At 45.3% G+C, this 27813-nt stretch overlaps 1 protein-coding gene across 6 annotated transcripts in view; it reads right to left on the reverse strand.

The window, feature by feature from the left end:
• Positions 1-26766, reverse strand: part of ppfia2 (PTPRF interacting protein alpha 2) — a 172746-nt gene extending 145980 nt beyond the window's left edge. For 5 of the 6 annotated variants that reach the window (XR_014621518.1, XM_084345451.1, XM_084345449.1 and 2 more), the window contains exons 1-2: positions 26401-26766; positions 14872-15127 (exon numbers count right to left, since the gene is read on the reverse strand). Coding sequence is in view for 5 of the 6 variants with exons in the window: in XM_084345451.1 (XP_084201577.1) it covers positions 14872-15120 (249 nt within the window). In the remaining variant the exon portion in view is untranslated. The remainder of the gene's footprint in view (positions 1-14871; positions 15128-26400) is intronic. The other variant, XM_084345450.1, reaches the window with a different exon arrangement.
• Between the last annotated feature and the right edge of the window lie 1047 nt (positions 26767-27813).

A 27813-nucleotide genomic window follows, 5' to 3' on the forward strand; every position in this document is an offset into this window, starting at 1 on the left:
TTTTTCCCAACATGCTGAATATGAGTGCAAAACGCTGTGTCTAGAAGGACGCTCAAGCTGTTTGATTTTGAAGAGGCTGACACCAGAATACCATTAACAGTTATCAAAAAAGACACTCGCGGTTTTGTTCTACATTCCTGCTATCACACTCTGCAAATACAAGAGCTGATGTCTACATTTGTGCCGTCACCTACAGGTGAAATAGCACCATTTAATGCTTTTTTTCCCTCTTCAAGTGTTTGCTTGTGCCAAGGCTGGGTCGCATTAACTCATGCGGACGTGACACCGAGCCACGGCTTAATTATATCAAGCATCTCTGGCTCATTGGCTGCATTACAATGTCAGATGTAAGCACACAACCCCCCCCCCCCCAACAAACCCCTGCAGCGCTGCCTCGATATTACATAGCCATCACACTATATTCCCCAACACTGGACAGGTGATTAGGAGTGACAGTACAAAGTGCAATGCTGTGATGCAGCTGAGTCACATCAGCGGGCCAGATTGTGGACTCTGTCTCTGCAGGGGAGCGATGGGAAGCTGCCATATCTGCCAACAGAGAGGAGGAAGGCTCCAGACAGTCTTTTCGGAAAGAAGTCGCAGTCATGGAGAGACACGGAGGATCAACTCCTCGGAGAGTGTGAGCAAGTCATTATATTTCACCTTCAAATGGGAGGATTTTATTCCCGTCCTTGTCACATCATGCTGTTGGTGTAGGAAGAGGATGATATATGGGTCGTTTGTTGATGCTATAAAAAGCTCTATTGAGCTGAAGCTCATTTGAGTGAATGCATATGTGGTCCTGGAGGCAGCCGCGGGCAGAGGGGGACATCTGCTCTGATTACAGACTCGCAACGGCTTGTGCCACTGACATGATGACTGCACTTCGTAGGTAATGTCAGAATTTAAGTCATACGGCTCAATCCACCGACACACCATCACGTATTCTCCAAAAGCTTTTAGCTACTGTGTCTTCATCTATATAAGGTTGTTTACAGGGGATCTGTGGATCTTTAGTTTACGTTAGCAGACGAAAATAACGTTTCCGTTGGCGGAGAGGAGAGAGGCGGTGAGACGAGGCACTTAAGAACCTGCATCTGAGTCCGTCACAAAGAAATCCACAGTCCAGCAGCATTAAACAACTCCAACAAATCATCCACAGGCTTGTAAAGCCGACGGGGGAAGGTCTGATTTTTCACATCACGCTACAACCGCTCAATTATGGCCAATTAACACGTGATTAATGCATGTAAATTGCTACAAATGGTTACCTAGAGCCCCTTTAAGGTTTCTCTATATAAAGTCCTGCATTTAGTCATGTGAATCTACAAGATAAATATGAATTGTTTTTATAAAAACATCACTATACTCTCAATACTCTGAATTATGTAATGTCGAGTCACTCCATCTAAAAATCCCACTGGCTTTTAATTGAGGGAACCGAGGGTGATGCTCACTTCCGGGTTAGCCCACAAAAATACATCATCCCTGCCGCTCTCCATTACTGTTGAAATCTCTCAAACCCTGAGTGCCTGATTTAATTATCACGCACCTGCAACTGAATTTGGGTTCATTCACAACATCGGAAATAACAGCATTATAAATAGCTTCAATAACAGGAGCAAAAGCAGCCCTAATTCATTACAGACAAATGTACATGAGTTGTGAATGTGCTGCTTTGAAGAGCTCTGCGTACTTGTTAATCCTAGTTAACATGTTTCGTGGAAGTGAGCGAATTAACTTTAAAGAGCGCATCTGCAGAAGTGTGACAACGCTTTAAAGACATACTGCACAGTTCATCGCGGCACATGATGGGGCGGGGGGGATGGGATGCAGCGGGACATCATGGGATCGGCTCTCGCAGGAGTCCTTGAACAAGATTCTCAGCCGGCGCCAAGAGCCGGTGACATCACGCTCTATTTCTGGATTTCAAGTGGAGCATTCAGAAGCTAAAAGGTATCCATTAATGGGGACCAGCTGCATGGTCAAAAAAAGAAAAAAAAAAAACACCGCTCCGTGGCAGAGACCTGGTCTGAGGAGTCAAGTGCAGCTGCCAAACCGCCCAAAAATCGAATCACTGCTCGTCTTTTTCCGACACGTCTTCGGGATATATTGTGTCAGGGCTGTCAGAAGTGAACATCAGTCTAATTCCTCGTCAGTCGGCAAACATTTGCTGCAGTGTTATGGTTAAATAATCACGTCTCGGGCTGGTTATTAAAGGGAAAACCAGCCAGAGTCTTTCAGTGGCCGCAAAGAGCAGCTGGTAAAACTGAGGAGGTAACGCTAATCAATGGTGGAGGCAAAATAAACAGATGTAGCGGCTTTTGGAGGGAGGATTACATTTCCAGGTCGGCGCTGTGTGTAGCACTAAGTATTGGTCATAACCTCATTTCACTCTGCTTGCTTAAGTGGCTCTCAAGGGACCAGTTCTCTAATTCATTCAGGCAAAGCCAGCGAGCAGCAGCATGAGTACGTGTGTGTGAAGTAAGATTTGAGAATTTCTGTATTTTCTTGCCTCGGGGTGTGAGTCATCTCCGCGTCCTACCCACGGTGATGTAAACCTTAACGCAGCCCTCCTCCCTCCTCCCCTCCGCCCTTCCCTTTACTTCCATCCCACCCACACACATACAGTACACGCTACACCTTCGCTCACTTGCGAGAGATGACATCAAAGTGCTCACAGCGTGTCTACCTACCTACGTGCTGTCATTTCCCGCAAAGCAAGCGATTCATCATCAAATGTTTTTGGGGACATTTGGAAAATAAATTAAAAAAAACAACGTGGAGATGCTGCAACGTGTCTCACTGCTTACTTAGAAGTGGAAAAATGGACTTGGGACTGATGCAGGAAGCTTGACACACTCGCATATCTGTTGTCTTGGTACTGGCGCTGATGTCATTAAGTGGGTTAAACTGCAAAACCACTAACCAACAACACGAGTACTGAGGTTACCCTGAGAAGACGCTTGAGGCGAGGCTCTCCCTGTCTGCCCTGCTCTTTGCTTCTGCTATTAAAACAAGTTGAAAATGTCAGAGGACATCCAACACAGTTGTTGTGCATATCGTTTAGTTGTGCACTTGCATTATCCCAATTTTTTCCAACAACGCGAACGGGTGAATGCCTTGCGTTTGGGGCAGGATTGGCGTATAAACCCTTAGCAAAACTGGACCTTGGCGTATGTCCATCCATCCATCAATTATCTATAACCACTTATCCTTTAGAGGTCTGCGATTGAAGTCAATCCAAGCTGATTTTGAAAACATTTCCACGCAGATGGTGGAATGACAGGCCCAGTGACAGGCTTATACCAGTAGTCTACTTCGATAAACCAGACTAGTTCATGGTAGTCTAGAGTTTGGCATTACAGCCGTCGCCATCTTGGTTTTTTGAAGCCAGAATTGCCCATATTGTGCGATTGAGACCATAAACTCATGATGAAACGGTTTACTGAGGTAATAAATCAAGTGAGAAGTAGGGTCATTTTCTCATAAGCTTACATAAAATTGGTCTTCATTTTGAAACCAACAAACTGTGCATATTTTATACAGTTAATGGTCAACGTGGCATTGCGGCAGCACTACAACACCTCAGTGGAGCTTAATTAAAGCCTTGCTCGTCAAACCACAGACAAACTCCAGCAACTACTGTGAATAAAGTGCTTGAGCACGCATCTTCACTCACAAATTGCCTTTCCACTTTTCGGCTTTATATGGCCCAACAGTAGTCTCATTAATACAAATAACTGGGTCTAACAGTAACACTATTTTAAAAGATTTATCTCTTAAGATGCTGTAAATCTTGGCCTGGGTGGATCGAATACATCTAAAGATTTCAGGCAACCGAGTGTACCCCCCGCTGACGCATCCACCGTTCATTTCTACAAAACGTGTCAAACGTGGAGGGAGCTTCTTTTTAAAATTCATGTGGCATGTTGAAGAAACCTAGATTAAAAATGAAAACCTTGCAATTGCCAACTGAAAGCAAAAGCTTAGCAGTACCAAATATTTCATTCTGGGTCTGTCATGCTTGAGTAATGACTTCCTGTCTGTGAAGTCAGCTCCATAATGCTGCAGACGGCCTGAATGACTGGTGCTGCACTTCTGCCCTTTTCCCTCATAAGTGGACTTTAACAGCTTATTAGAAACAAGTTATGATTCATCCACTTGGATTCAGTTACATTTTGCTACATTTTTAACAGCTAATCAGGACCTGAATCGCAATATGTTATTAATCTAACTCTGTATCCCAACCCAGCTGCCTTGTAGCGTGGTAGTGATTAACACATTAACACATCTGGTTAGTTTCTTGCTGTTACCACTACAACTACGAGGCAATGGCAGTTATGCTACATTTTTATCTTTTTAACCGTTTTGTTTTTCAGATTTTTTGCTGAAACACATACTGCGTATGGCAGAGAAAGCGGTTGTTTTGGATTAAGAGCAGCAGACTTTGAGTCGATCACGGCTCGCGGCGTCGTTCGATCGTCCGACCTGACTGGCTGGACCTCCCCAGGGAGTCGGAATAAGAGCCACGCTAATCCGGCTTGGGTCAAAGGCTGCTCCTGGCTAATGTCTGGTCGCAGGACAAGGAAATGGACAAACGGGACTCAGAACAACAAACAAAACAACGTGAAATCAGAGACTGTCGTGTCTACATCTTTACAGAGACCTGTCTCCACCGCAACACCTCGGATCGAGCCGTTGCACTCGACGAGTCGGCTGTGTTGCAGGCCGACTAGCAGACGGAGGGAGGTGGACTCTGTTTATAACACTGATGCTTGGTGCTGACACACGGTCAACGTTGATGGACAGTGTTTCCCAGATGTTTTTGACATGAAGATGCCGACCACATTATCATCACCATCATTTTGCTGCTGTTTATGTTCACCACAACGCAAATTCATAAGATGCGCTACTTAAAGTCTTCTGGTTCTGGAAGCTGCAAGCTAAGTGGGAACAACATTTTCCCAATCTTCACTTGTATACGGTATTGTCTTACATCTGCTTGACTTCAGCTCCTCCAATGTAAATCCTCAGTGTTTTCTGTGAGTACACAGATGAAACAAACCCTAAAGAAGACTTTATATGCGAGCAGCTGCTGTCGCCTTGTTAGGCTGATCTACTGTTCCTGCAACTTCCTGACTTTACAGCACTCCGGTGCCCTACTGTGCTCTTCATTAGAGAGATAATTACATCTGCAGGAGATCCCTCTGTACTGTCTTGTCACCTTGGCGTGTCTGATCACTACCCTTTTACTTCATCCCCTTCCTCTGTTTCCCCCGCCAACCCGCTGTCAGACAACGGTCAACCAGCACCCAGCTCCTGGCGTCGGCGCTGGCGGTGGTGATTCATCCGTGGGAGGGCTCGATCCGTCTCCCTAATCAGACCCTAAACCTTCAAGGGTATTGATCAAGCATCTCTGTCAGAGCCATTACAGACACTTGATGCATAGGGTGTGTGCCAAGGGTCCATCCCTGCTTCTGTCAATGAGGGGAAGATTAAAGGGAGAAAGGATTTAAGTGAAGTGAGGAAAAACAAGGCTTCGGGGGTAAATTTAGCAGAGAGGCTTCAGCTTGCAAATCAATGCTCGGAGACAGGAAAATTGGAAAATACACTCTCTATGTCGGTGTTATTTTATCAGTCTAGAGACACAATTGTGCTATTTATAATGTATTATCATGGATTCTGAAGCTGAGAGGCTTGTCAACTTAAGGGACGACTGGTAAACTGTGCAGCCCACTCTTGCTTGTCTTTGCGCAGCTTCCCCCTTCTCTTCTTTTACATCTTAGCCTGCAGGCGGCGCGAACTGGGGCACAAACAATGACAGTAATCATGGAAAGTCATGTGCTGCTCCGGCGGATGAGACCAGCTGACTTGCTGACTGCTGGAGCCCTGAGGGCCTCCTGTACAAGCAACAGAGAGACAGGGAGGGGGTCGGAGGGAGGCGAAGCAGCGAGGAGGAGAAAGAAAAAAAAAAAAAAAAAAAAACATCAGAAAGCAGCGAGGAGAAGGATTCACCTCTCATCCCCTCTCCTCGGCAAGCTTAGTCATCTTCGTTTCCACACTCTGCCCTTGTCAGGGAGCTTCACCATCTCCCCTCCCTCCTCCCTCGCTCCCAGCGCCATGCCACCCTCTCCTCGCTCAACATCCACCCCCACGGAGGTCCACAGAGTGGTACGTTCCAGGACTACAAGCGCTCCTTCTGCGATATTGGCTGAGGCTTTAAGAGCGATGGGGAGGACATGGCCGCGCGCCTGTGGCCAGATTCTTTGACGAACGGCCGTGTCATGTATGATTAATAAACAGCGGGGTGGAGGGGTGGATCATTGACTTAAAGCAGGGTGCTAATGACCAGACACCACAGACGTACGTAGTGCTTACCCTTTAGATAAATCCACTGCGGCTCTAATTGCCAATCTTTAAATGAAACAGTAATTGCTGCGTGAAATCAAAGCATGTGAGCTCAATCACTCTTTCCTACAAAAGACGTTACAGGAAAGACGCTGCTGTAATTTTCTACTGAGGTCATGAATGAGCGAACCGCAGATCAATGGGCTGCTGCACTGTACAGTAATCTAGTGCAGTCTTTGCTTTCATTACAACATCGGTGTGTGAGTGATCAATGGGCTGGTGTCTTATTTCTATCTGGCCGGGCGGAGAGAGCACTCGGATCGACGCCCCGGGGCGCTGAGGCCTCGCTGTCGGTCGCTGAGTGTCCAATAGGTGTGAGTTTACACGTCTGCATTGATTTTAATATACGATTTATTCAATTTACTGCATTTATGGATCAAATTCAGAATCAAAACAGTGACAAACTAAAACAGGAGGATATAATTTTAGGATAAATTGAAGGGAATCAACACATCCCTCTCCATTCTCCCCAGAGATCACTAATTGGTGGACGGCTCTCCACCTATAACTGATCAATAACTTTTGACAGAGCCTTTTTATTTTAAGAGGCCTTTACAGCATTAGAGGCCCAGAAAACTCAGACCAATTGCATGCGTTGTTAATCACACACGTGACGCTACTCAGCCAATCAAAACTGTGTATTGTGTTGAGCATTATCTGCGCATTCGTGTGCCGTCAGATTTATTGGAATAATGTTTTTCCGACTGGGATAATTCACGTGAGCGTCCTCTCAAGTCGGAACAACAACCATGGAAAGTCGAGTTGACGTCATATGACGCTGAAACATGGCGGACGAGAGTAAACATTGGGTTGATGGGAGAAACTCAACAGCTGTTAACGTCTTGGTGAAACACTCTGAGCGACATGACACACCGAAGTTGGAAGAAACGACTTCCCAACTCGGGAACGGGGCTGTCCGAGGAGCGCCTGAACGCAGCACGTGTTTCGAGACACAGAGATAACATCCGGGGAAAACAGACAGCGAAAACAGAGCTTTTTAAATCAAGAATGGACTCCTATATTTGCATTCTTCCCACTGGCAGTGCAAAATCATGACTCATATCTGAGACCGTGGCGATTATTAAAAGCAGCGATGGGAAAGTGCCACTACCAGACAGCACAGAGCTTCATGTGAGCAAACATACCTACTAAAATCTGAGCTGAGAGCACAGGAAATAAAATATTTTATCAGTCGCACCTAATATTCGAAATAATGACGCACGGCGGCGACTGTACTGCTGTGCGATGTCTCACGGACATTTCTCTCATACATTTGGAAAACAAAAAGGTGCCCCGCTTCACATTTACAACCTCACTGAGCCTGGTCAATTGTCAGTTCGTGTAATATTTCTTCCCTGCAGTACACCTAAAGGTCAGCTGGGCTCCCGTTGTTCCCTACGAGCTCGGGCACATCTGCTGACCAGCGAGGATCACAAATGTCACGGCCATAATGAAAGAATAACAGCGCTCAGTGCCATCATACACAGGCCAATTAATTTAATTATCATTGAAATTCGGCCAAGAGCAACCTCCAAACTGAATAAGCTGCAATCATTTTTGAGATTTGTGATAAAATAGCATTTTAACAATGTTCTGTAGAGCTGATCTGTTCTTCTGATGGGAGAAAACATGTTTGTTTGGTGCAGAACACAACAGATGTCACACCATTATGATTTTAGTCATTTTTTCAGTCAAAATGCAACTGCAATCATATGAATCATCAGTCGTATGTTAAAGCTGCAAGCAGAGTTAAACAGGCCCCTGAATCACAGCGCCCTATTTTCCGACATCGAACGCCACTGAACTTTCAATGTGACCTCCTGTGGTCAAATTACACGTTAGGCCCAAGTCTCTCAACATGAGGCAAGGTGTTCAGACCGCTCTGACAAAATTTAAAGTCGATCGGGTTTAAGCTGTAGGAGGACTTTGTGAGAGTGCATCACCTGTAAATGGCAAAAAATAAGCACTACATTCAAAATGGCCGACTTCCTGTTGGGTTTAGGTCATGGCACCGAGAGACTTTTTTGTAGATCTCCATGTGATGCACATGTGGTTGCTCTTAAGGGAGCCATTTTGCCCCACCCACTGCCAAAACCCGCAACATTCACAGACATGTACCATGTGTGACGCCCTCGCAGTGGTGTCAAAAAAATACGGTAATATAATGTGATTTTTTTTCGCCACATGAGGTGAAAATTAGGCTCCATGTTCATTTAAACAACCTGAATAATTTCCGTCTCCTTCTCTAAGAAACATCTGTACGAATAAAACTCAAAATCTGTGTTTGTGGACCGCTGCAGCTCGGTGCCAGGGACCGGGATCAGCGGGAGCGGGAAGCCGCCGCTGAGAACATCATCTGCAGCAGCAGCCTTCATGAGGCCATGTTTGGCAACAGTAAATAAACAGCATGGGGAGAAGGCTCCCGGAGCCCCTCAGGGCCCGTCGAGTACAGTAACGCACAGCTGAGTGCTCCGGAGAACGCTGCCTCCTCTCTCCAGCCTGCCTGCCTGTGTCACGATACGGGGGGAGCGTTGGGGGATGGGAGGAGGGTCGCATGTGTGCCGTGCTGCAGGCTTCGGGTCGTCTACACGCTCGACGCGTCTTTCTCCATCCGTCTCTCTGAAGCGAGTCCAATCGAGCACTGGCGGGGAGTCTTTCTGCGAGGAAGATCAAAATAACGCGAGACGCGAGAAAACACCAGGCTCTCAGATGACAGCGGCGCTTATAGTTAGAGGCGAGCACAAATTGCTCATCCTGTGGCAACGAAACGCATGTTGCATCAACAGCAGAGACGCAGTTGAGGGTGAATCCAATGTGTTGTTTGCCGAACAAAGTTTAGCAGCTGTTGCAGGGTAACACTCATAACGTACGTCGCACTGAATTATATCAAACTGGTGGTAGTTAATGAGAACAGCGACGGCCACAGACTGACGGATAATGAACACACTATGTGAGAACACGCTTCTTCTTTGGGGATTATAAAAACTATCAGGGCTGAAGAGAGTTGATTAACCTGACAATTGTTTTCTTCTCTAATTGTTTAAATGGACATCCCAGTTTCCTAGAGCCAAAGGTAATGTCTTCAAATGCCCTGAAAGAGTCCACAGTTCAACAAAAAATACCACCTTTCAGGAATTTAAAAGGTCCAGTGTGGGCAAATAACGAAATATATCTCCTCACCCTCCCCTGGGGTGGCTGCTTAAAATGCTAACGGCCCTCTCAGAGCCAGTGCTCGGTTTGTCCATTCTGAGCTACTGTAGGAAGCAGACTGTAACCAGCTTCCTATGTCGAGTACAAAATTAACTAATGAACATAATTACAAATATTAAATTCAGCTTCTGCCAACACATACCAAAAGATAGGAATTCAGTTTGTTTGGTTTCTGAATTCTGTCCTGAGTGAGCCCTCTTCCCAAACAAATCAATAAAGGATCTCTGAAGAAGAAGATAAACCCAACATTTTCAAAGTTGTCCCGAGTTTTCTCCGATACCAGTTGATCATTTTCCTTCACAGGGGATAATTATCTGCGAGTGCAGCTGCAGGCTACCGATAAGCTAGCTGTATCGCCTTTTACCGTAAGTGTTTTCTTTTTTTCTTGTAAGTGTGTTTTCTGCTGAAGTAGGCGGGAAGGTGGAGAGAACAAAAGGTAACGGGAGAATTGCAAATCGTGCTTTTGATTTCGGCGATAGGCACAGAAAATATCTCAGAACCGAGCGGCTCGAATCAATTTTCATTTTAGTTTGAAAAATCACTTATTTCAAGTGTTCTTCATTAGATTAATTTTCTTCCAGCTCTAGTATCTATATTAACACTGCGCTTCTAGTTGCCCAGTGTTTATCCTGGAAAAAAGATGCTTAAAGGAACATTCCACCAAAACAAATCTGTCGTCTGAGTCCAGTTCTCACCACCTGTGAGCTTGAAGAGTGGCCTTGAAGTGTTCAGAGCACACTCGTACAAATCAGCGAGGGAGAAAAAGGATGTTACTACGGGTGTATTGCTGACTGCAAGCTACAAGCTTTTCAGCGCCACCTTTCAAGCCTACAAAATATCCCTTTAAATGTTCAAGTCGGACGCTTTAGCATCAGTAAACGCGAGACATGTCACGCAGCGGTGGGCGTGTGACACATACACAGCTAATGGTCGCCTCTGTCACTCTCCCGCTCTGCAACAAAATGGCCTGACGAAAACGTGGAGAGAGGAGACGAGGGACGGCGGGTGAGGAGGGGAAGGGAAGGGAAGGGACACGGGGCCGATGTCGGATTGTTATGCATGTAAAGGGGGGGATGCGGTGTTGCCTGGAAGCGTCGAGCGGGGACGGCGGATGTCACTCCGATCAGTCGAAAGTGTCATGACGGGGAGCGGAGCCGTGACCTCTGATGGAGACGGGGGAGAAAACAGAGGAGGAGTGGGAGACACAAGGCAAAGTGCAACATAAACGGAAAAGGCAGTGACAGCAGAAACTGAGAGAGAAGAAGAAGGAGAAGAAGAAGAGGGAGGGAGGGAAGTTTGTGGTGGGGCCAACGCCTAATCCTGCCAGGGCTGCGGGCTTCGGGAACAGGGGAGTGATATCAGTAAAGACACATTCACTGCCTGCCTATCGCCTAAATGAGGCCACTTCTCTCTTGAAAAAAAAAAAAAAGGATTCGCCACCTCCTCTGCAATCACACACACACACACACAGAGGAGAAAGACCTGGAAGCTATCTATTGCCCTCTTTAAGAATCACACTATATGATTATCTGAGCATCGTTCCACGCTGCTGGTCGCCGGGAAAATCGCTGCAAAATTACATCTGTATTAAAGAAGTCCTGTTGTAGAAAGAGGCGGCAGACGCTGGAAAATCATTAAAGCTAATCGCGAGAGAAGACACCAGCACAAAGGTGACGGCAGCTTCTTCTGTTGAACACGCTCGTTGTTGTTATCCAAAAAGACTGCAACTCCCTATCTGCTGCATAACTCCAGAAACCTAGCACACACCACAGAAGGGCATGCTAATCATGTAGCGACAAAGTCATGCAGCATACCCACTTAAAGGGAAGAGGCTCAGCTAACAGCACATCATAACCACTTTTACTTAAAGAAAACACAATTCCAACACCAAGCTGTTAAAGCAAAAGCGGCAAAAACTAAATAAACAAGCTGATCTTAAAGGACAACACAGTTTCACACTGTTTATATGTGGCGGACCCTGCCACCTGTCCAGCTTCAGCTTTATTTTCCACTGAGAACAGCTTGTTTATTCAATTATGGGAAATGAGTTTGTATTATTGCCTCATTAATATTGTTTAACATTTCTTCGCCAAAACTACGCAGTGCCCCTTTAAAGCAAAAGCAACAAAAACGGTGCACGTCCACAAAGCTGGCGTTAGCGATCATAGTATTTCATGCTAACAAAACAAATCATATGCCATAGAAAAGCTGAGACTCCACAGATTCAAGAACAAAAACAGTCGTTTTTCGATGGAATGAATATCGACAGTGAAATGTAAGAAAAATGAAATAGGTTTTACCGACTGTAACATGAGAATAATCTAAAATGGCACATTTGGATTTCGACTAAACTCTCTCTAACTTTGCTCTGCTACACTTGATTAGCGTCAATCCTGAAGGAAGAGATGCTCAGATGTTGCGCTGTGGGTTTTTTTCTAAAGGTTCTGGGTTTTGCAACTGAATCTTTCCGAGGTGACTTTCGCTCTAAAAATCCAACATTATGTGAGGCGGAAATTAAATATTTGCCGTGGACCAAGTTCATTTTAATCTGACCGCTTACACCTCTGCAGAAGTGTCATTTTTCAAGTAGACCTTGCAGCTGCAGAGATAAACTCTATTTTTCGAGAATTTTCTTTTTTTCAGCCAGTTCTTCAGTTACGGAGAAAAATAAATATGCCTGAGCTCGTATTGTTACGTCATTAACACTGTAATATTAAATTTCCTTTAACAGATTTTACACAGAGGCCACTTTCCCCTCAGCTAAATGCCTCTGTTTAATCACCAAGGTCTCACAAACCTCTTCATAAACCATTAGAGTTGATTTGACACGAGCCAATAAGACGCCGACGGATTAATTAATGGAATCGTTCACGCCGGGTTGTCACCGGCAGGATCCCGATCTGGTGACAACTAATTTAAGCCGGGGCGGCGGGAAAAGCACCGGAACAGTATGTCAGCTCTGTCATCGCACAGTGACAACCAATACATCACCACAGCGCCACCACACAGCCTCCGCTGCCGGTGGACATCAGTGAAACTGTCTGATAATGGAAATGTTATTTCACTTTGGCAGCCCTGAGAGCTTCCTGTGGAAATACAGAGGTTTGATGTTCCAACAAGAAAAGGAAGAAAGACGTGCATTCAAATGCGGGACAAGAGAGGGAGGAGTGGAGCTCTATACAGTGCCGAAAATCTATCAAACAGAATTTTGTAGCGCTTAAGCTTCCCTCCTTTTTTTTTTTGTCTTGTACTCTCAGCCGAATATTATGTCCACCGCGTAACATCTGAAGAGGATAGAAGCCTCGGGGCTAAGGTATGAGCCGGAGACGGCTATAACCCAGAGTTCAAACCTACTGTTTGAGATGAATCCAAGATGAGAACATAGCAAAGGCATATTTATAACATCCCGATCGAGCTGTTCCAAACGACAGGACGAAGAGGTGTAAGTGGGTTAATTCAAATTATTCTACAGGCCATGGGGCAAGGAGGGGGGGAAAAAGCTGATATTGAAATGCTTTTCTGGCTGGACTAATTTTAAAAAAAGGGAAGTATCATTTTAACACTTCAAACCCCTTTTAAGCTGTAATGTGAGATCACACCAAAGCTAATACAGACACAGTGTGTGCCTCGTCTGTGTCTCTGAAACCATGCGGATTACTGTGCTATCGGCGGGCACCGCCTGCGAAACAAAGTCCTCCTCTCTCCAACCAGCAAACCTCCAGAGCCTTCTGGAAACAGAGCGGGGAGAGCGTGTGACTGGAATTACTGACACACTTTTAGAAAAAGTGCTAATCTCCGTTTACTGTAGGAATCATTACGCAAGACTCTGTTCTTTTTTTTTTTCACACATTGCTACAAAAACGAACAAACCACACCAACGTTTCCAGCTCGATACTTCAGTGCAAACAGAGGGGGAGCCTGCAGCGTCATCCAACCTGCACGGCTGAGTGCACGACGAATGCGGATGCTGTCTGGGATTGTAAGGTTTGTTTGAGGGTGACTAAAAACATGACGTCCAATTAAAAGACATTTGAGCCTGTTACAAGTGCCGCACGTAACAGAAAACATATCTTCTCACGCTCACTAATAGACTTTTCGGTGCGTGCTTTATCCAAAGTGCTCGACATAACCGTCATTAAGCAAACCGGAGTCCAACTGGTAATTAGACCCCACTTTCCAAATGTATAAAGGAAGGCAAAAACACGAACTCACTCTTTAAACTCTTAATTTCTTCCGCATGATTTAATTTGGACATTTCATTTGGTGTAAGCGAGAGTGACTGAGCTGGTCCCAAAGTAATGGTACTGGGAGACACAATGTTTGTGCCATGTTCATTTAAGCACGATGTGCCGTTTAATTTAAAGATAATTACCCCAAAATTTCAAAAAAGGAAATACTGCTGGGGAGGAATATATTTAAGATCGTGAAAAAAGGCTTTGAAGGCATTCAAATGAGAGCAAAGCGATGCAACCGCATACTGTATGCATTAAGGCATTAAAGCATTTAAAACCAGGCAGCAAACCTCAGAGGCTGAACAATGAAGCAGACGCATGGAAGTGCCAAAAACTCCATTTCCTCGAATCGCCACATTATAAAGAAATAAACATGTTTACGAAAAAGAAAGGTTTTAGTCTCTATATCTCATTTTCCTATTCATGACAACTGAATTTTAATACAACTCACTTGCTTAAAATATTTAAGGCTTAAAGTGCATGCATAATTAAAGACGACAACTAGCCGCTGGCTGTCTAGCTAGCCGTAGGCAACCAGGCTTCATTCGGCCCGGCTCGGCTCCACCACCCTTCACCTCTTGGCCCATTTTCTATAAGCCGGAGGTTAGACAGGCCCTCAATCATAATAAAAGAAGGTTTCTTCATGTTGCAACTTCATGTTTGTTAGAGTTCAATTTTCTATGTCTCTATTGTAACAACTCTGTTGAAAACATCATGGTTTGACTTGAAATTGCTCTTTTCTGTCACCACAAAAAAAAAATGTTCCCCACGTTGACGAATGCCAGAACGCAGTCTACAGCTGCTGTCGTCCATTTACCAGCCTCGTCGTCTGTAACCGAAACACCATATCGACCAACGTCAATATGCTACATAGCCTCTGCCATGTACAAACTTGGACGTATAAGTGGTTTGCAGAAATGTTAACAGCTAACATAATATCCTCACAATGGCGGTCAGGGGGGCAATGTCCACGAAGACCCAAATATAATCCTTCCAGAGCGAAACTGCCGCGTCTTACCTGTGGCAGGGCGGAGCTGAGCTGGCGCTGCAGCGAGTCGCGGTCGTAGATGACGTCCTGAAGGTGCTGCTGGGCCAGGCCGAGGCTCTCCTGGGTCTCCCTCAGCGTGTCCAGCAGCCGGTCCCTCTCGTCCAGCATGTTGACCATCAGCTGCTCGAAGTGCGAGTCCGGGTCCGAGGCGCTGCTCTGAGAGCCTCGTTGGCTCAGCGCCGTGTCCTCGCTGATGGTGGGCATCACCTCGCACATCATCTTGGCGCTGCCGGAAGGGACGAGAGATCAGGGGTTAGACAGTGCTGCAGTGAAATGGTTGAAGTTAACTATGAAAGTGTGTTGTGTGCTCAACAGTTATTAGCACATTAACTTGCAAGTCGCAGCTATTCCCTGAGAAGTTAACAAAAATGACGAAAAACACCCTTCCTCGCAAAAATGCCTGGATCCGTCACTTTACCCGGATCCACACCAAAAGTTAATGGGCTCTATTCTGATCCGAGACCCGTCCTCAGCCCAAGTCTCATGGAAAATTGTTTAGTAGTTTTTGTGTAATGTTGCGGACAAACCAACCAACTGACCAACAAAAGGATACGGGCCAAAACAATGAGAGTGAAAAGACATTATTTGAGAAAAATTTACAAATTTGCAATTTTTCAAACTGAGTTAATCATCTTTGCAGCCCTGATTTGCTTTTCTTAATTAAAATGTTTTGTTGTCTGGGTTTTGTTTTTACACCAAAGGACCATTGATATCATACAGAAGAAAACAATTAAGATTTCATTACTTTAATATTTATAAAAAAACAACAAAACAATGCTGTGTGTGCCCACGTCATTGTCTTCTACATGTGCGAACATCCACTATTACTATTTGTATGACTGTGTGTGTGTGACTGGGCCTGACACAGTTGGAGCTCGGCTCAGCGTCACCCCGGCGGTTCAAAGCTGCAGAGACTTCTTGGGAGGCTGGGCGTTCTGCCCTAGATTTTACGCTTGTGCTGTTTAATGGGCCAGCTTAGATCGAGTTGCATAATACACCATATCTATGCTATAGTGGATATGTGAAGCCATATTCCAGCTTCCCTCGGGGACCTCAGAAGGCCTCCGGAGTCATCCTAGCCGGTGGGCTGGTAGTTTCAGGAGCTGGAGCAGGGGTTTTAGCATCATCACGTGTGAGAGTCGTTTGATGAAGGACGCTACGCTGGGCTTCAGAAACACCATGGGTTATAATGATTTAAAGAGGTGAGGGAAACATAAAACATGAGGGATGAATCAAGGATGCTCCATTAAAGGGAAACTTTTGGTTCTTACAGTGATTTAATTTAGGTTTGGTCCAGACATGTTTAGCCTAGCATAGAGGCTAAAAGCAGACGAACACATTAGCCTCTGTCAAAACAAAACACCATCCAATAGCACTATAATTGTCTTATTGACTTAATAAGTCTTGTTAACAACATAAAACATAAAAAATCAATAGCGTTTCTTTCAGAGTTGCAAAACTGTGCAAAGCTAGCATCTTTAGCACGACTTCTACATTCGCTGGACACAGCTGTTTGGTATCGTGACCGTCGTGCTAACTGATTAGACCACAGCGTCTCATTTTATCCACTTATTTTACACACATGTAAAATACTCAGTATAATGTGTGAATACAACAGCGTTGAAGTTGACAAAAGGCAAAAAGGTGTAGCTGACTATTTCCTCTTGCTTTCAGCACAAGCTAAGCTAGGCTAACCAACCTCTACACTGTATCCAGAGATGAAACCGATGTAAATCTTCTCATATGACTTACAGTGGAGGAAATAACCGAACATGTGTTCCTCTAATGTTTCATTTCTTGATTCCTAATTAGCTGGATTTACCACAATGTCATAAAGGGCCCTGATGCTACAAGCTAATGTTAAAAGCGATGCATGAGATAATTTTGAACCTTTCCTTTTTCAGTCTTCCACAAACATATGAAAACGGTGTCAGTCAGTTGGTCAACCTACAAATAGTAATTAAAGCCTAAAACCAAGAAGTGAGTGAGCGTTTTTGCATCGTCTTGAAGTCAATGGGTTTTTGATTAAATGTCTGAAATAAGGTCTGTGGTCAACACAAGCTTAAGATATTTTCACGTTTTGTCGTACGTCATGATATATAAATACCGTACAAGTATAAATACACATTTGAATTAAGTATCATAACTTGTGTTTGCCACAAATCTTATTTTCTGCAATGATCCAACAACCATTTCAATGATCCCATAGGCTTTTTGTCTTCAACTTCATCCCCTCGTCACTCTATACCCTTCATACTTATCTAATCATAGCGGTGGACCGTAGTTTCTCAGTTTCTTGACCTTGGCCAGGTTTACTCGGTGAGATTTATATCCCATTGCCCAGACTCGGTCCCCTCTGGGTAGGTTATAATGGCAGGTCTGTGTCTCAGCATGTTCTGGCAGAGAGACGGGGTCTCCCATATCTTCTCCAGGCACCCGGCCAGATTCCCACCAGTTCACCATTCAGCCACCATTCGCTGCCGTTTAGACCTGAGAGACAGAGCCTGTGTGCTGCTTGGCTGGACAAACCACACGTGCCATCCTTCGCTCGGAGAGCAGGCCAGCCAGACTCGGGACACCGGCGGTGCATTCTAAGTAGAAGGTAATGATTTATTCTCCGACTCTGGCTCAATACATGTTGGTTGTGCATAGGGAGGACGGCGCTGGTTGCATAAAAAAATCTATATGGATACGGCATCTGGCAGCGGATATCAAAACAGACTCCAGGGGGAAAGTGTTGATGCTGATTGTAGATGTTGCTCATGACAATCAATTAAAAGAAAATTCCACCCTTACGTTGCCTCCTATATGAAAAATGGATGTGGGGTTGATTTCTGTTTTGCTGTTTCCACTTTCCATCGAGCCTGATTGTACATCTAGTTAGTGATTCGCCACATTTACCTGTAGGTTGTACTGTGAACGTTATCGGTGCACGACTTCTCAGTGATGCTGTCGCTGCTGAAATTCATATCTCTGCCTGTCCTGCAAAATGCAAAATGGCAGCAACGAAATACAAAATGGCAGCTCTCAGTTCCACATTCCAGGGCCTTCATGCCAAAATCTGACCTTTACTTGTGATCTTTTACATCACTCACAACTTCCCAGTGATGCCGTTGCTGCTGAAATGTGTATCTCCCTGTTCTGCGAAGTGCAAAATGGCAGCTACGAAATGCAAAATGGCAGCCCTCGTTGGTCAATTCCAAAATCCGACCATCACTTGTGATCTTTTACATCACTCACAACTTCTCCGTGATACTGTTGCTACTGAAATTCATATCTCCGCCTGTTTTGCAAAATGGCAGCTACAAAATGCAAAATGGCAGCTCTCATTTCCACATTCTGGGGGGGGGTTAACTGCAAAATCTGACCTTTACCTGTGATCTTTTTTACATCACTCACAACTTCTCAGTGATCCCGCTCCGCTGTGATCTCCACGATGCACCGACAAACACACAGGCCCTGAAATGTCAGGCTCATTTCTGTTGTTTAATGGCGTTTTATCTCTCCTTTAAGCCGTGCGGAAAAGCAAAGTGCACGGAGGATGTTTTTCTGCTTCACGGCACATACGGTCCCCTTTTGTCCTGTTCCTGCACCTTATGCTTTGATCTCACCGTGACTGCCCCTTAAATCATTTCTACTGTCTATGAAAAATCAATAGATACGGAGGGGAAAGTGCACTGACAGGTCTGCGCCCTCAGACGTGCGAGGCAGCCTTTCCTGCAAACTGAAAGCACACCATATCACTCAACGAAACACTTATCCGCTTAATTGTGTCATTCAGATGTCATCAAGCCTCTCTCTCTGGTTAAACGGACACAAAAAGGAAAATATAATAAACACATCTCGCCTTGCAAAGCCTCGAAGCTAAACGCAGTGACAGACACGCTGCAATTTCCCCTTTTGTGTGGAAATTATGCACCTCCGCCGCTCAATATTTGCACTCGCGAGCCGATAGGTTCTCTTCAGCGTGAAGCAGGTGGGCAGTAGTCATGACGGGCGTGAGTCAGCGTGATCCTCTCGGAGAGACAAACACTAATCACCCACAGTGGGCAGTGTGAAGAACGTGTGATCCGAGAGCTCCATTCGCCAGCTGGGATGCAGATGTTGTCAAGATTGCGCCTGCTAGCAGCGACAATACCGCTTCCTCGCATCTAACCAACCAATTTGACCCCCATTACAATAGCTGTTTGGTGCGCGGATATTCAGAGCCTGAAACGGAGCGACGACTGATTTCCCCTGCAATGCAAAAATCATGGCACATTATGATAATGTACACTGGGAAATCTGCCCTCAAATTCCACCAGCGTGTCAGACTTTGGCTTAGCATAAATGCATGTCTAATAAAGAGTACGTACGATTTTATCTGTCAGAGCGATACTCGTGGAGAGGAATTGGTATTTGTAGCGAGAGACTGAGACTGTTGTACAAACAAGACGAAGCTTAAGTGAGCGAATTTAAAGCGGCTGGTTAAAGATGTTAAACGCGAGCCTGGAATTATGCAGGAATCGCGGGAGGGAGGAACAGCAACACGCTCAATTGAACACATTGTGGGCCGCGGATGCATAAAGAAATGCACGCAGACAGACAGGCAGGGATCATTGGGCTTTTCTCTCCATGCCATATGCCAATCAATGAATTATTCAGGGAGGGGTAGGAGTGAGGTTTTCTTCCCAATCAGCGCAACCAAATCCAGAACCCTTTTTTCTGCCTAGCAGCACCATCCGAGCCCAGACACCTGGCTCCAGACCGAAGTCTAGCTGGCAGCAGGAAGTCACAACCGGCAATGATGAAATCACAGCAGAGCCTTTACCAACAATTAAGCTGCTTTTGGGCATTTCCCAGGACTCACTCCAACTGCTGCAGCCCAGGACCATTCAAAATTACATCTATGTTTGACAAAGCGGCACCTCGTGATTCATGTCCAATGCCGGCGTTCGGTGCCAAAGCATAAAGCAGAGCGACCTATACGTAGCGAGGCCGAGCGAAAGGGTGTGGGGATCGGTAGAGCTCTAATTAACGATCGCCTTTTCATTAATCATCACAATGAACCTTCCCTAACCTTAACCAAGAGTTTTAATTGCCTAAGCCTTACAGAATATCTACAAAGACACAACAACAGCAGCTCCAGTCCATAGTCAGTGTCTGCATGTGTTCAGGGACAGCATCACTACTACGAGTAGTAGGTCACCCATGTTCTGCCAGTGGTCAGAGCCGCCTAACACACAATCGCCGTAGCAGCACCCACAAAATGGAGGCAAGAAGTGTGAGTTGTCATTCAGGTGCTGGTTGCAGGTGTAGCCTCAAGTGTAAGTGAGACGTCAGCATGTGTGTACAGCTGTATGAAGAGCTGATCTGTGTGAGATACGTTGTGGTCAGAGGTCAGAGATTCCCCAAGGTCCTGATGTGAACAGAGATTTCTCAACATCTAGGTCACAGGTCATCAGGAGCTATTGGGTGCACCTGATGATGACCCGCTGCCAGGGTGTAACTGGCAGATATCTTTTTAAATTGACAAACATCATAGGTGTAGTTAACGTCACAATTCAAACTCTCTCCTTTCACTACCATACAGTGAAGTTTCTCCAAAACATGGTCCCGTGAGGGGAAACCGGCAGGGGCGTGACTCCAGCTTTCTATGCCTGTCAGGTTCAGCTCGGGCTTAGTTACTACTCTGCAACTCGGTCGTGGTTCGGACAGAAAGATGCCGCCCGAGACAGATGATTGAAAAGCGCAGCTGTGATACCGCCTGTGCAGACAAGCCTTTCCCACGCCTTTTTAAAGCTGCTGTAAGTGATGTATTTTTATAGCTCTATATTCCAACAGTAATCACTGTTATACTGTAGAGTGTTCGGTCAGTAACCCACGTCTCTCCTCCTCCTGCTCATGCAGTAAACGAGAATATACATTTACTGGTAGCCCTGTCCACTTCAACCAATCGGGACAGGGAACGCTCACAGAGCAGGATCCTCCTGTTTGCCGAGGACGCTTACAGCAGCTTTAACCATTATCTGTTGGCTATAACCTGCTTCTAACCTTCAGAGGCATCAGTCTGCTTGAAAGGAACGAGTTTGTCTAACATATTGTCCGACACTTGGAAGGCAAGTGTTTTTACCTTTTCTGAACGGCTAAACACTTGTAGCCGTTCAGAAAAGGTCAGCAGGATTACACAGAAACTACTGAACTGATTTCTGCAAAACTTGAATGGAGGATGGATCTCTTTAACACGGCAAGATGGGGCGCTTTCTGACATTTTTGTTCATTTCTCAGATTTACTTTGCTGCTAAAACCTCTGACTATATGAGCTGTTACTGTTTGCATATGACTTCCCTTTCCTCACCTGTGCCACTGGTATGCAAGTCAGGGCAGCATTTCCAAAGAAGTAATATCTCTGAGATGATGATCTATACCTCGAAGACACTAAATGGACAAACTGGGAAAAAAAAACCAAACCCTGCTTCGTGTGAGTTCCCCCGAGTAAAACTCAAGCAGGCGTTGAACTATCTATACGGGCAGATGTAAATTCTGCCACTTATGTAGAACCACTCCATTTTGGCAAGAGCAAATCAGCAAGCTGCAGCTAATTTCCTGAATGTCTCCAGTTAATCTCATTAATGGGTACAATTGTGTGAGTAGATAAGGAGCGGCACACAACAGCAATATGTTCCCTGAGCAGTATACGGCCATGTGAGGCGAATTCAGCACTATTCACCACCTGGGAGACATCAAAAGACGCGTGGAGGAGCGAGGACCGTGTGCAGAGCGAGCAGAGGACTGAACAGGACACTCTGCGGCTCTGGAGATAAGCTGCGCCACGGTGTGCTTGTTGAGCCGCCTTTCGGAGACTAAAATAAAACCGGAGTTATTCAGCGCTGGGTTTTAAAGGTTTGTTATCATCGAGCGTGGAATTAATAACCCTTTAACTCATTAAGCGAGGTGACGGTCATTTAAAGAGCAGCGAAATAAACAAAGTGGACCCCAAAAAGGCCCATTAGGAGGCTAATCTTTAAATGAAATACGAGGTCAGCTTTTCAACACCCTGTTCCATTCATTCCAGCGCTGTCCTCTCGAATACAAGCGTTGGATCAAATTGTTTTGATGATAACGCACTTCACTTGCATCAGAACCAGAAGCACCGGGCTGATTACACGCGTCGCTTTGCGGTCGCCGGGGGAGCCGACTACTGGGAAATTCCACTTTTAAATAACGCCCGTGTTTGATTCCTCGGCGTGCCGCTGAGCGCAGAGTGCACCTACAGACTCTTATTGATGAGCACAAAGGGTAATGGAAAAACTGTTGCGTTTCCCGCTTCGGCATCCATGTCGAGGCGACAGGTGGGGAAATAATGACGCGGCGTTTTTTGTGAATGGAGCGAAACAGATTGCGCGGTACACTCATAGTGCCGAGAAATCCCATTCATATGGCTCCCCGCGCCGGAGAGACTTCTGACGACCAGGAGACAGCCTGCCAAGAAGACAACAACTCAAGTCCATTCAATTTAATCACTGCCACGGGAACATACAACAGCACTCAAGCCGGAGTCCACCGAGTGCATGGAGCATCGCCAACATGGCACGGCTGCACCGAGCCGACCTGTGACCTCTTGTAGCATGAAAAGGCATACTTTAAAAGGGACATTTCACCCCAAAAATCAAAAATACATATTAATCCTCCTCTCTGTAGTGCTTTTTATCCATCTAGGTTGTTGTTTTGTGTGTTGCAGAGTTATCTGTGACCGAGCTAAACCCGCCAACTGGTTCTGTTCCTTTCTTATGTCTGGTCTGTTGACTTTCTTCATCAGCAGTATGTTGTACAAAGTCGGCCAAAAATAACAACTCACATATTCGATTTTTCACACCTAGTGAGCTGTGTGTAGAGGAAACAAGGGCAAAAGTGTGCCTACATTAAACAGAAGAGGTAGCATGACAAATAGGTGGCTTAGAGTCTCTCTCACTCTGTTTCTCGGCAGATCACGTGTGAATATCTGTAGACGGGAGGGGTAGAGCGAAGTCAGATTACCTGCTAGGTAACTGATCGCTGATGGCTTCGTTCTCTCGGATGGTTTAAAAAGAAGTAAACAAAACAAGAGAAAATGCGTCACAAAATATACTCGGGTAGCCATTATAATACTTTGTGGGGCTACCCAAATGTGTGGGGAAACGCCACGCTAGTTAGCTTAGTTAGCTAGCCTCTCGTCCATGTGGGTACGTGCTTCCCTCTGCACGGTGGTACGGTTGGCCGGGGTAGTTTGTAGAAATAAAATGGTTTCTCTCCACAGAACTGCTCACAACAAGGTCTGTGGATGATCTTAAGAAACTGGGTCATGGTTTCTAGAAAGAGACATTGCGGTTGAGTTTTCTCAAATGTATTTTCTGGCCCTTTGAGCACCACAAGCTGGGCAGGCAGACATCTCTATGGCGGATATCTCCAAAACAATCCAGATGTAAGAGGAAAAATATGTATTTGTCCTTTTATGATGTGTAATATGAAAGTGACGAACCCACTGAGAGTTATCACCTGAATTTGCGGTTCTCCTCAGCTCTATGTAGCTTTTTAGCATCTTTCAGCTAAGTTTTGGTTTCACTGCTCTCCTCTGTTATTTTTAGCAGGAGCATGCAGGAATCTTCAGCTCTGATAAATCCACTGTACACAAACCACACACAGACACAGTTAGCTACAAGCAGTTGAACATGATGGAGCATTTAGCAGCTAAAGAGCCAGATATTTCCCTCAGGAGCTGGTGAGGACGACTCACGCAGCTAGAAGGAGAGTGAATATTGGACTGACACTCGCCAGGTGGTGTCTCAGATCGAACGCTGACGTCGTCTGCTGGGTGTGTAAATAGGCGACTGTTTGCAAACACATTCATCATGTCAACTTAAGAGCTAAGGAGGACCGTAAGTGGCATTCACAGGATGATGGTAAGAATTCAGCAACATGGGCGACTTAAAGGAGGAAGTATGTGTCGTTCAGTCTTTTAAAGAGCAACTCCACCATTTTTTGTTTCCATATAAGTGTGTTTTACAGGTCTTGGGGAGTGCTACTGCAAAGAAGTATAAATCTTTTGGTGCCTCCAGAGGAAGCTGCATGTAATCTGATAAATCTGCATTAAAAGTTGCATTGTGGGTAATGTAGGCGACAAGTTACGAAAAGGAAATAAATGGGTGGAATTAAAAAAGGCGATTTCTCTGATTTAGATGATTTGTTTTTTTTAAACCAACAGTGTTATAGGAGTGCTTTTTAAAACCTGACAACTACATTACCCATAATGCAACTGAGCCTCCAGTTACATGCAGCTTCCTCTGGTGCCACAAAAGGTTTTCTACTACTTTTTTCACATATGCAGTAGCACCTGCTAACACACTTTAATGTGTAAAACTGGTGGAGTTGCCCTTTTAAAGACTAAATTACATATTCTTCCTCTTGTGAGTAGTTTTCTGAATTCTCACCATCTTCCCCTTTAAAAGTTACGCAAACAGATCGATTTGAATGTGCAGACTCAGACGTCACATGTTAGAAAACCTTGAGACGAAACGTGAAAATGAAAACTCGGCCTAATTTTAAAGTAATATGAGGACGCCGGCGTGCTGAGAGCTTTGTGGGAGAATTAGTGTGAATAAATCAAATAAAAATGAATCTCCTGCATCGATGTGAAGTACATTTTGGTGCAGTGACCTTTTGCCAATAAGTGCACATGTAAGACAGAAACCTGGTAAGGAAGCAGGGATGGAAAAACACTATAAAAACCAAGGACAACGTCCACAGACCACTGATGGAAAGTACACAAAAGCACACCAGTTGACTGTATTTCTAGTCAGCATGTGGGGGGCCATTAGTTAAATGAACAATAATAATCTCCCAAAATTTAATTTAACAGTTATTAATTCCTTTTTATGTCCAATCTACCAACAACTGTTGCTCCGTTTCCTTCAATATCAGTCATTATCTAGAGCAGAGCACAAATCAGGATGAGTCAAAAGCTTGTGCGTCTCCAAATTCCACCGCAAAATATTGTTTTCATTCATTCTGCCGTGACTGACATCCTCGTATGAACGCTGACACGCTGAGCGGAGGAAAAGTGAATGAGACAGACGAGAGACGGGGATGAGGAGGATGGCACGGGTGTAGAGTTACACCCAGCCTGCTCTGCTGCCATTAGGGAGGCGGGAAGGGAAAGGGAGAGGGCGGCTGTGCATCAAGTGTGTGTGTGTGTGTGTCCGTTTGTCTGAGTGCGCTTTACACCTGTGTGTGAGCATCTGTGAAAAGGGTGTGTGTGCTGAACTGAAAATAAGTCTGCATGCACACGGGTAAAAAAAAACAAAAACATGAAAGGACGGCGTGTAGCCTCGGACGTCGCCCACAATCCCCTGCAGCAAGGTCACGCAAACCATCAATCGATGGAGATTGAATAAGAGCGTGGCTCCAGGTGAACAAAACAGGCAATAAAAGCTCCGGCTGTAACCGATTTGAACCGCGCCGCCTGGATATCACCTTCCTCATTATGGAGGGTCAACCCCGGCCCTTAAAAAGACGCCCTTAGACCATTTTTTAGAGGCGTAAAAAGCTCCTGCCACAGGTAGCCACCCCTCAGAAGAGCCCTGTCCGCCTGCACACCAGACACATTAAAGTCTTTTAACGTAAAAACCATAAAACGAAGCCCCCGCGCCCCCACGCTCGCGCCACAACTTTGAGCAAAGCGTGCAAATATTGTCGGATGTTAATATCAATTTGCAGAAGATGAGAGAGAAGATCGCGGCTTCGCCTGCAGCCACCAACCTCCCCGGGGCGTCATATTACAGCTTTTCATTCACTCATCTGTTCATTCATTCATTCATCTACAATGAGGAAGTGTGTGTGCGTGTGTGTGCGTGTGGAGGATGGATGACAGAGAGCAGAGGATGCTCTCTCCTCCTCCTTGCATCTCTATAATAGCCGGTAATAATATTGTTTATAGGAGGGGCGGCTGCTCGTCCTATGACAGCTCCTCTTTTTTTTTTCTTTTCTTTTACTGTTATTAACCACACACACATATTCACACACACTGCAGTCTACTGTAAAATAAATAAATAAATAAAATCTCCTCCTCATCCTCTGAAATGATAATTGGGGAGAATCCTTGGCTATTGTCTCAAGTGCATTACATCATGCACAGCCTCTCAGTCTGCATCCCGCCCCCCTTTAACTCTCTCCTCAGTGACAGCCGGCCGGATTTCTCTCCCTTTTTTCCTTGCAGATCCTCACAATGTCAAGCACACACACACACACAGCCAATGCATAGGTTACATACACCGTGATCCATCCACCACAGGAGCCTCCTACTCCTCCAGCAACCCCCCACACCATCCACCATCCACCTCCTCCTCCCCGTCAGTCCAGAGTTGATGTGGAGAGGGCACCGTAGGAAGGGGAAAAAAAATCACCTTGAGCCTGCAGGAGCCAGGGCAATGTAGGTCACCGCAAAACCAGCGGCAACAGTGTGCATGCGTGTGCGTGCATACTCACAATCTCTTCCTTCACTATCAGTGGAGGGGCTCTTTGCTGGCAGCGGATCAATGACAACTGCAGTCTCCCTCTCTGCGAGCTATACCATGAAGCGGACGACCCTAGGAGGCTTCTTCAGTGCAGAGGCAGCGGCGGCAGAGGCGGCGGCGGCGCCGAGGATCCGATCCGTGAAGGTGCGGCCGGTCCCCGCCGCTGTGCATCGTCCGCAGACAAAAGAGCAGGAGCGGTCGCCAAATTAGCCGCGTCGGGTAATGACATTTGATTTCCGGGGCCGACACGCGCGCCGGTGGAGAAATTATGGCATGTTACAAATTCTGCTGTGATAAGCTGGAGCTGGAAAAGACCATTGTGGGAGCTGGCGGAGGGGAGGCGTGCGGAGTCTTAAAGTTGCAGCTGTGCAATTCTTGCCTCCCCCCCCCCCATCTGTGTGTGAGCAAACATCATCATAATAATAATAATAATAATAATAATAATAATAATAATGGTAATAATAATAGTTGTCCAAGCGTTTATCCAAATTTCAGTCATAATATTAATATTTGCTACAATAAAAAAAAAAATAGTGCCTCAAAGATCCAATATTTGCCATAAAACAACTAAATAAAATGCATTTTTATCCTGACAGCGTTTGCAGATACTATAAATTAATTTAATTATAGTTATTATTATTATATTATAGTTATTATTATTATAATAAAGCAAGGCTCCAGCTGGAAGCCCATGCTCACCTGCTCCTGATGGTCTCTACCAGGGGTCAAAGGTTGTAACTGGGATTGTTCTGAGTCTCATGTTTCTCCATATATTTTGGAAATGAGGAAAAATTCTCTCCGCTCACCTGTGCCAGATCAGGACTGAAGCTGATCTGATCTCTGTTTCTTTTCTTATTCATAAGATTTTGTTCAACAGACTACTGAATTCCCCCTGTCCACATACTTTTGTCACCTTTTCCTTCTGGGTCTGTTTTCATGATTTGGGCCAGGCACCTTGAGGGAGATCCTAAAGGATAAATTCACCCATAAAAGGCAATTCAGTCATTATCTACTCAGCCCCAAGCGGATGGAGAGACGGGTGAAGTTTTTGTAATCCACAAAACATTTCTGGAGCTTCACAGCAAAACAGTGTTGCAGTATTCTCCTAAACAACTGAAGTAGATGGGGACTTGTTTTAAAAAGTGTAAAAAAAAAAACATAAAATGGCTTCATACTGCTCGTCCGGCAAGTTTCCCAAAGCCCCGGGATCACAAATTGATTTAATAAAGACGTTATTTACACCCCTTTTTTTCCAAGCCGAAATCTTCACTGTATCTGCTAAGCTAAAAGCGCTAGCTAGCACCCTGTCTGAAGTGGGTGCAAGAAATCGACCAGGTGTCAAGAGTGTAAATGTCTTTTCACAGCAATTTGGGATCTCGGAAGT

Source organism: Pagrus pagrus (genome assembly GCF_965226575.1).
Source record: "Pagrus pagrus genome assembly, chromosome: 23".
NCBI classification, from domain to species: domain Eukaryota; kingdom Metazoa; phylum Chordata; class Actinopteri; order Spariformes; family Sparidae; genus Pagrus; species Pagrus pagrus.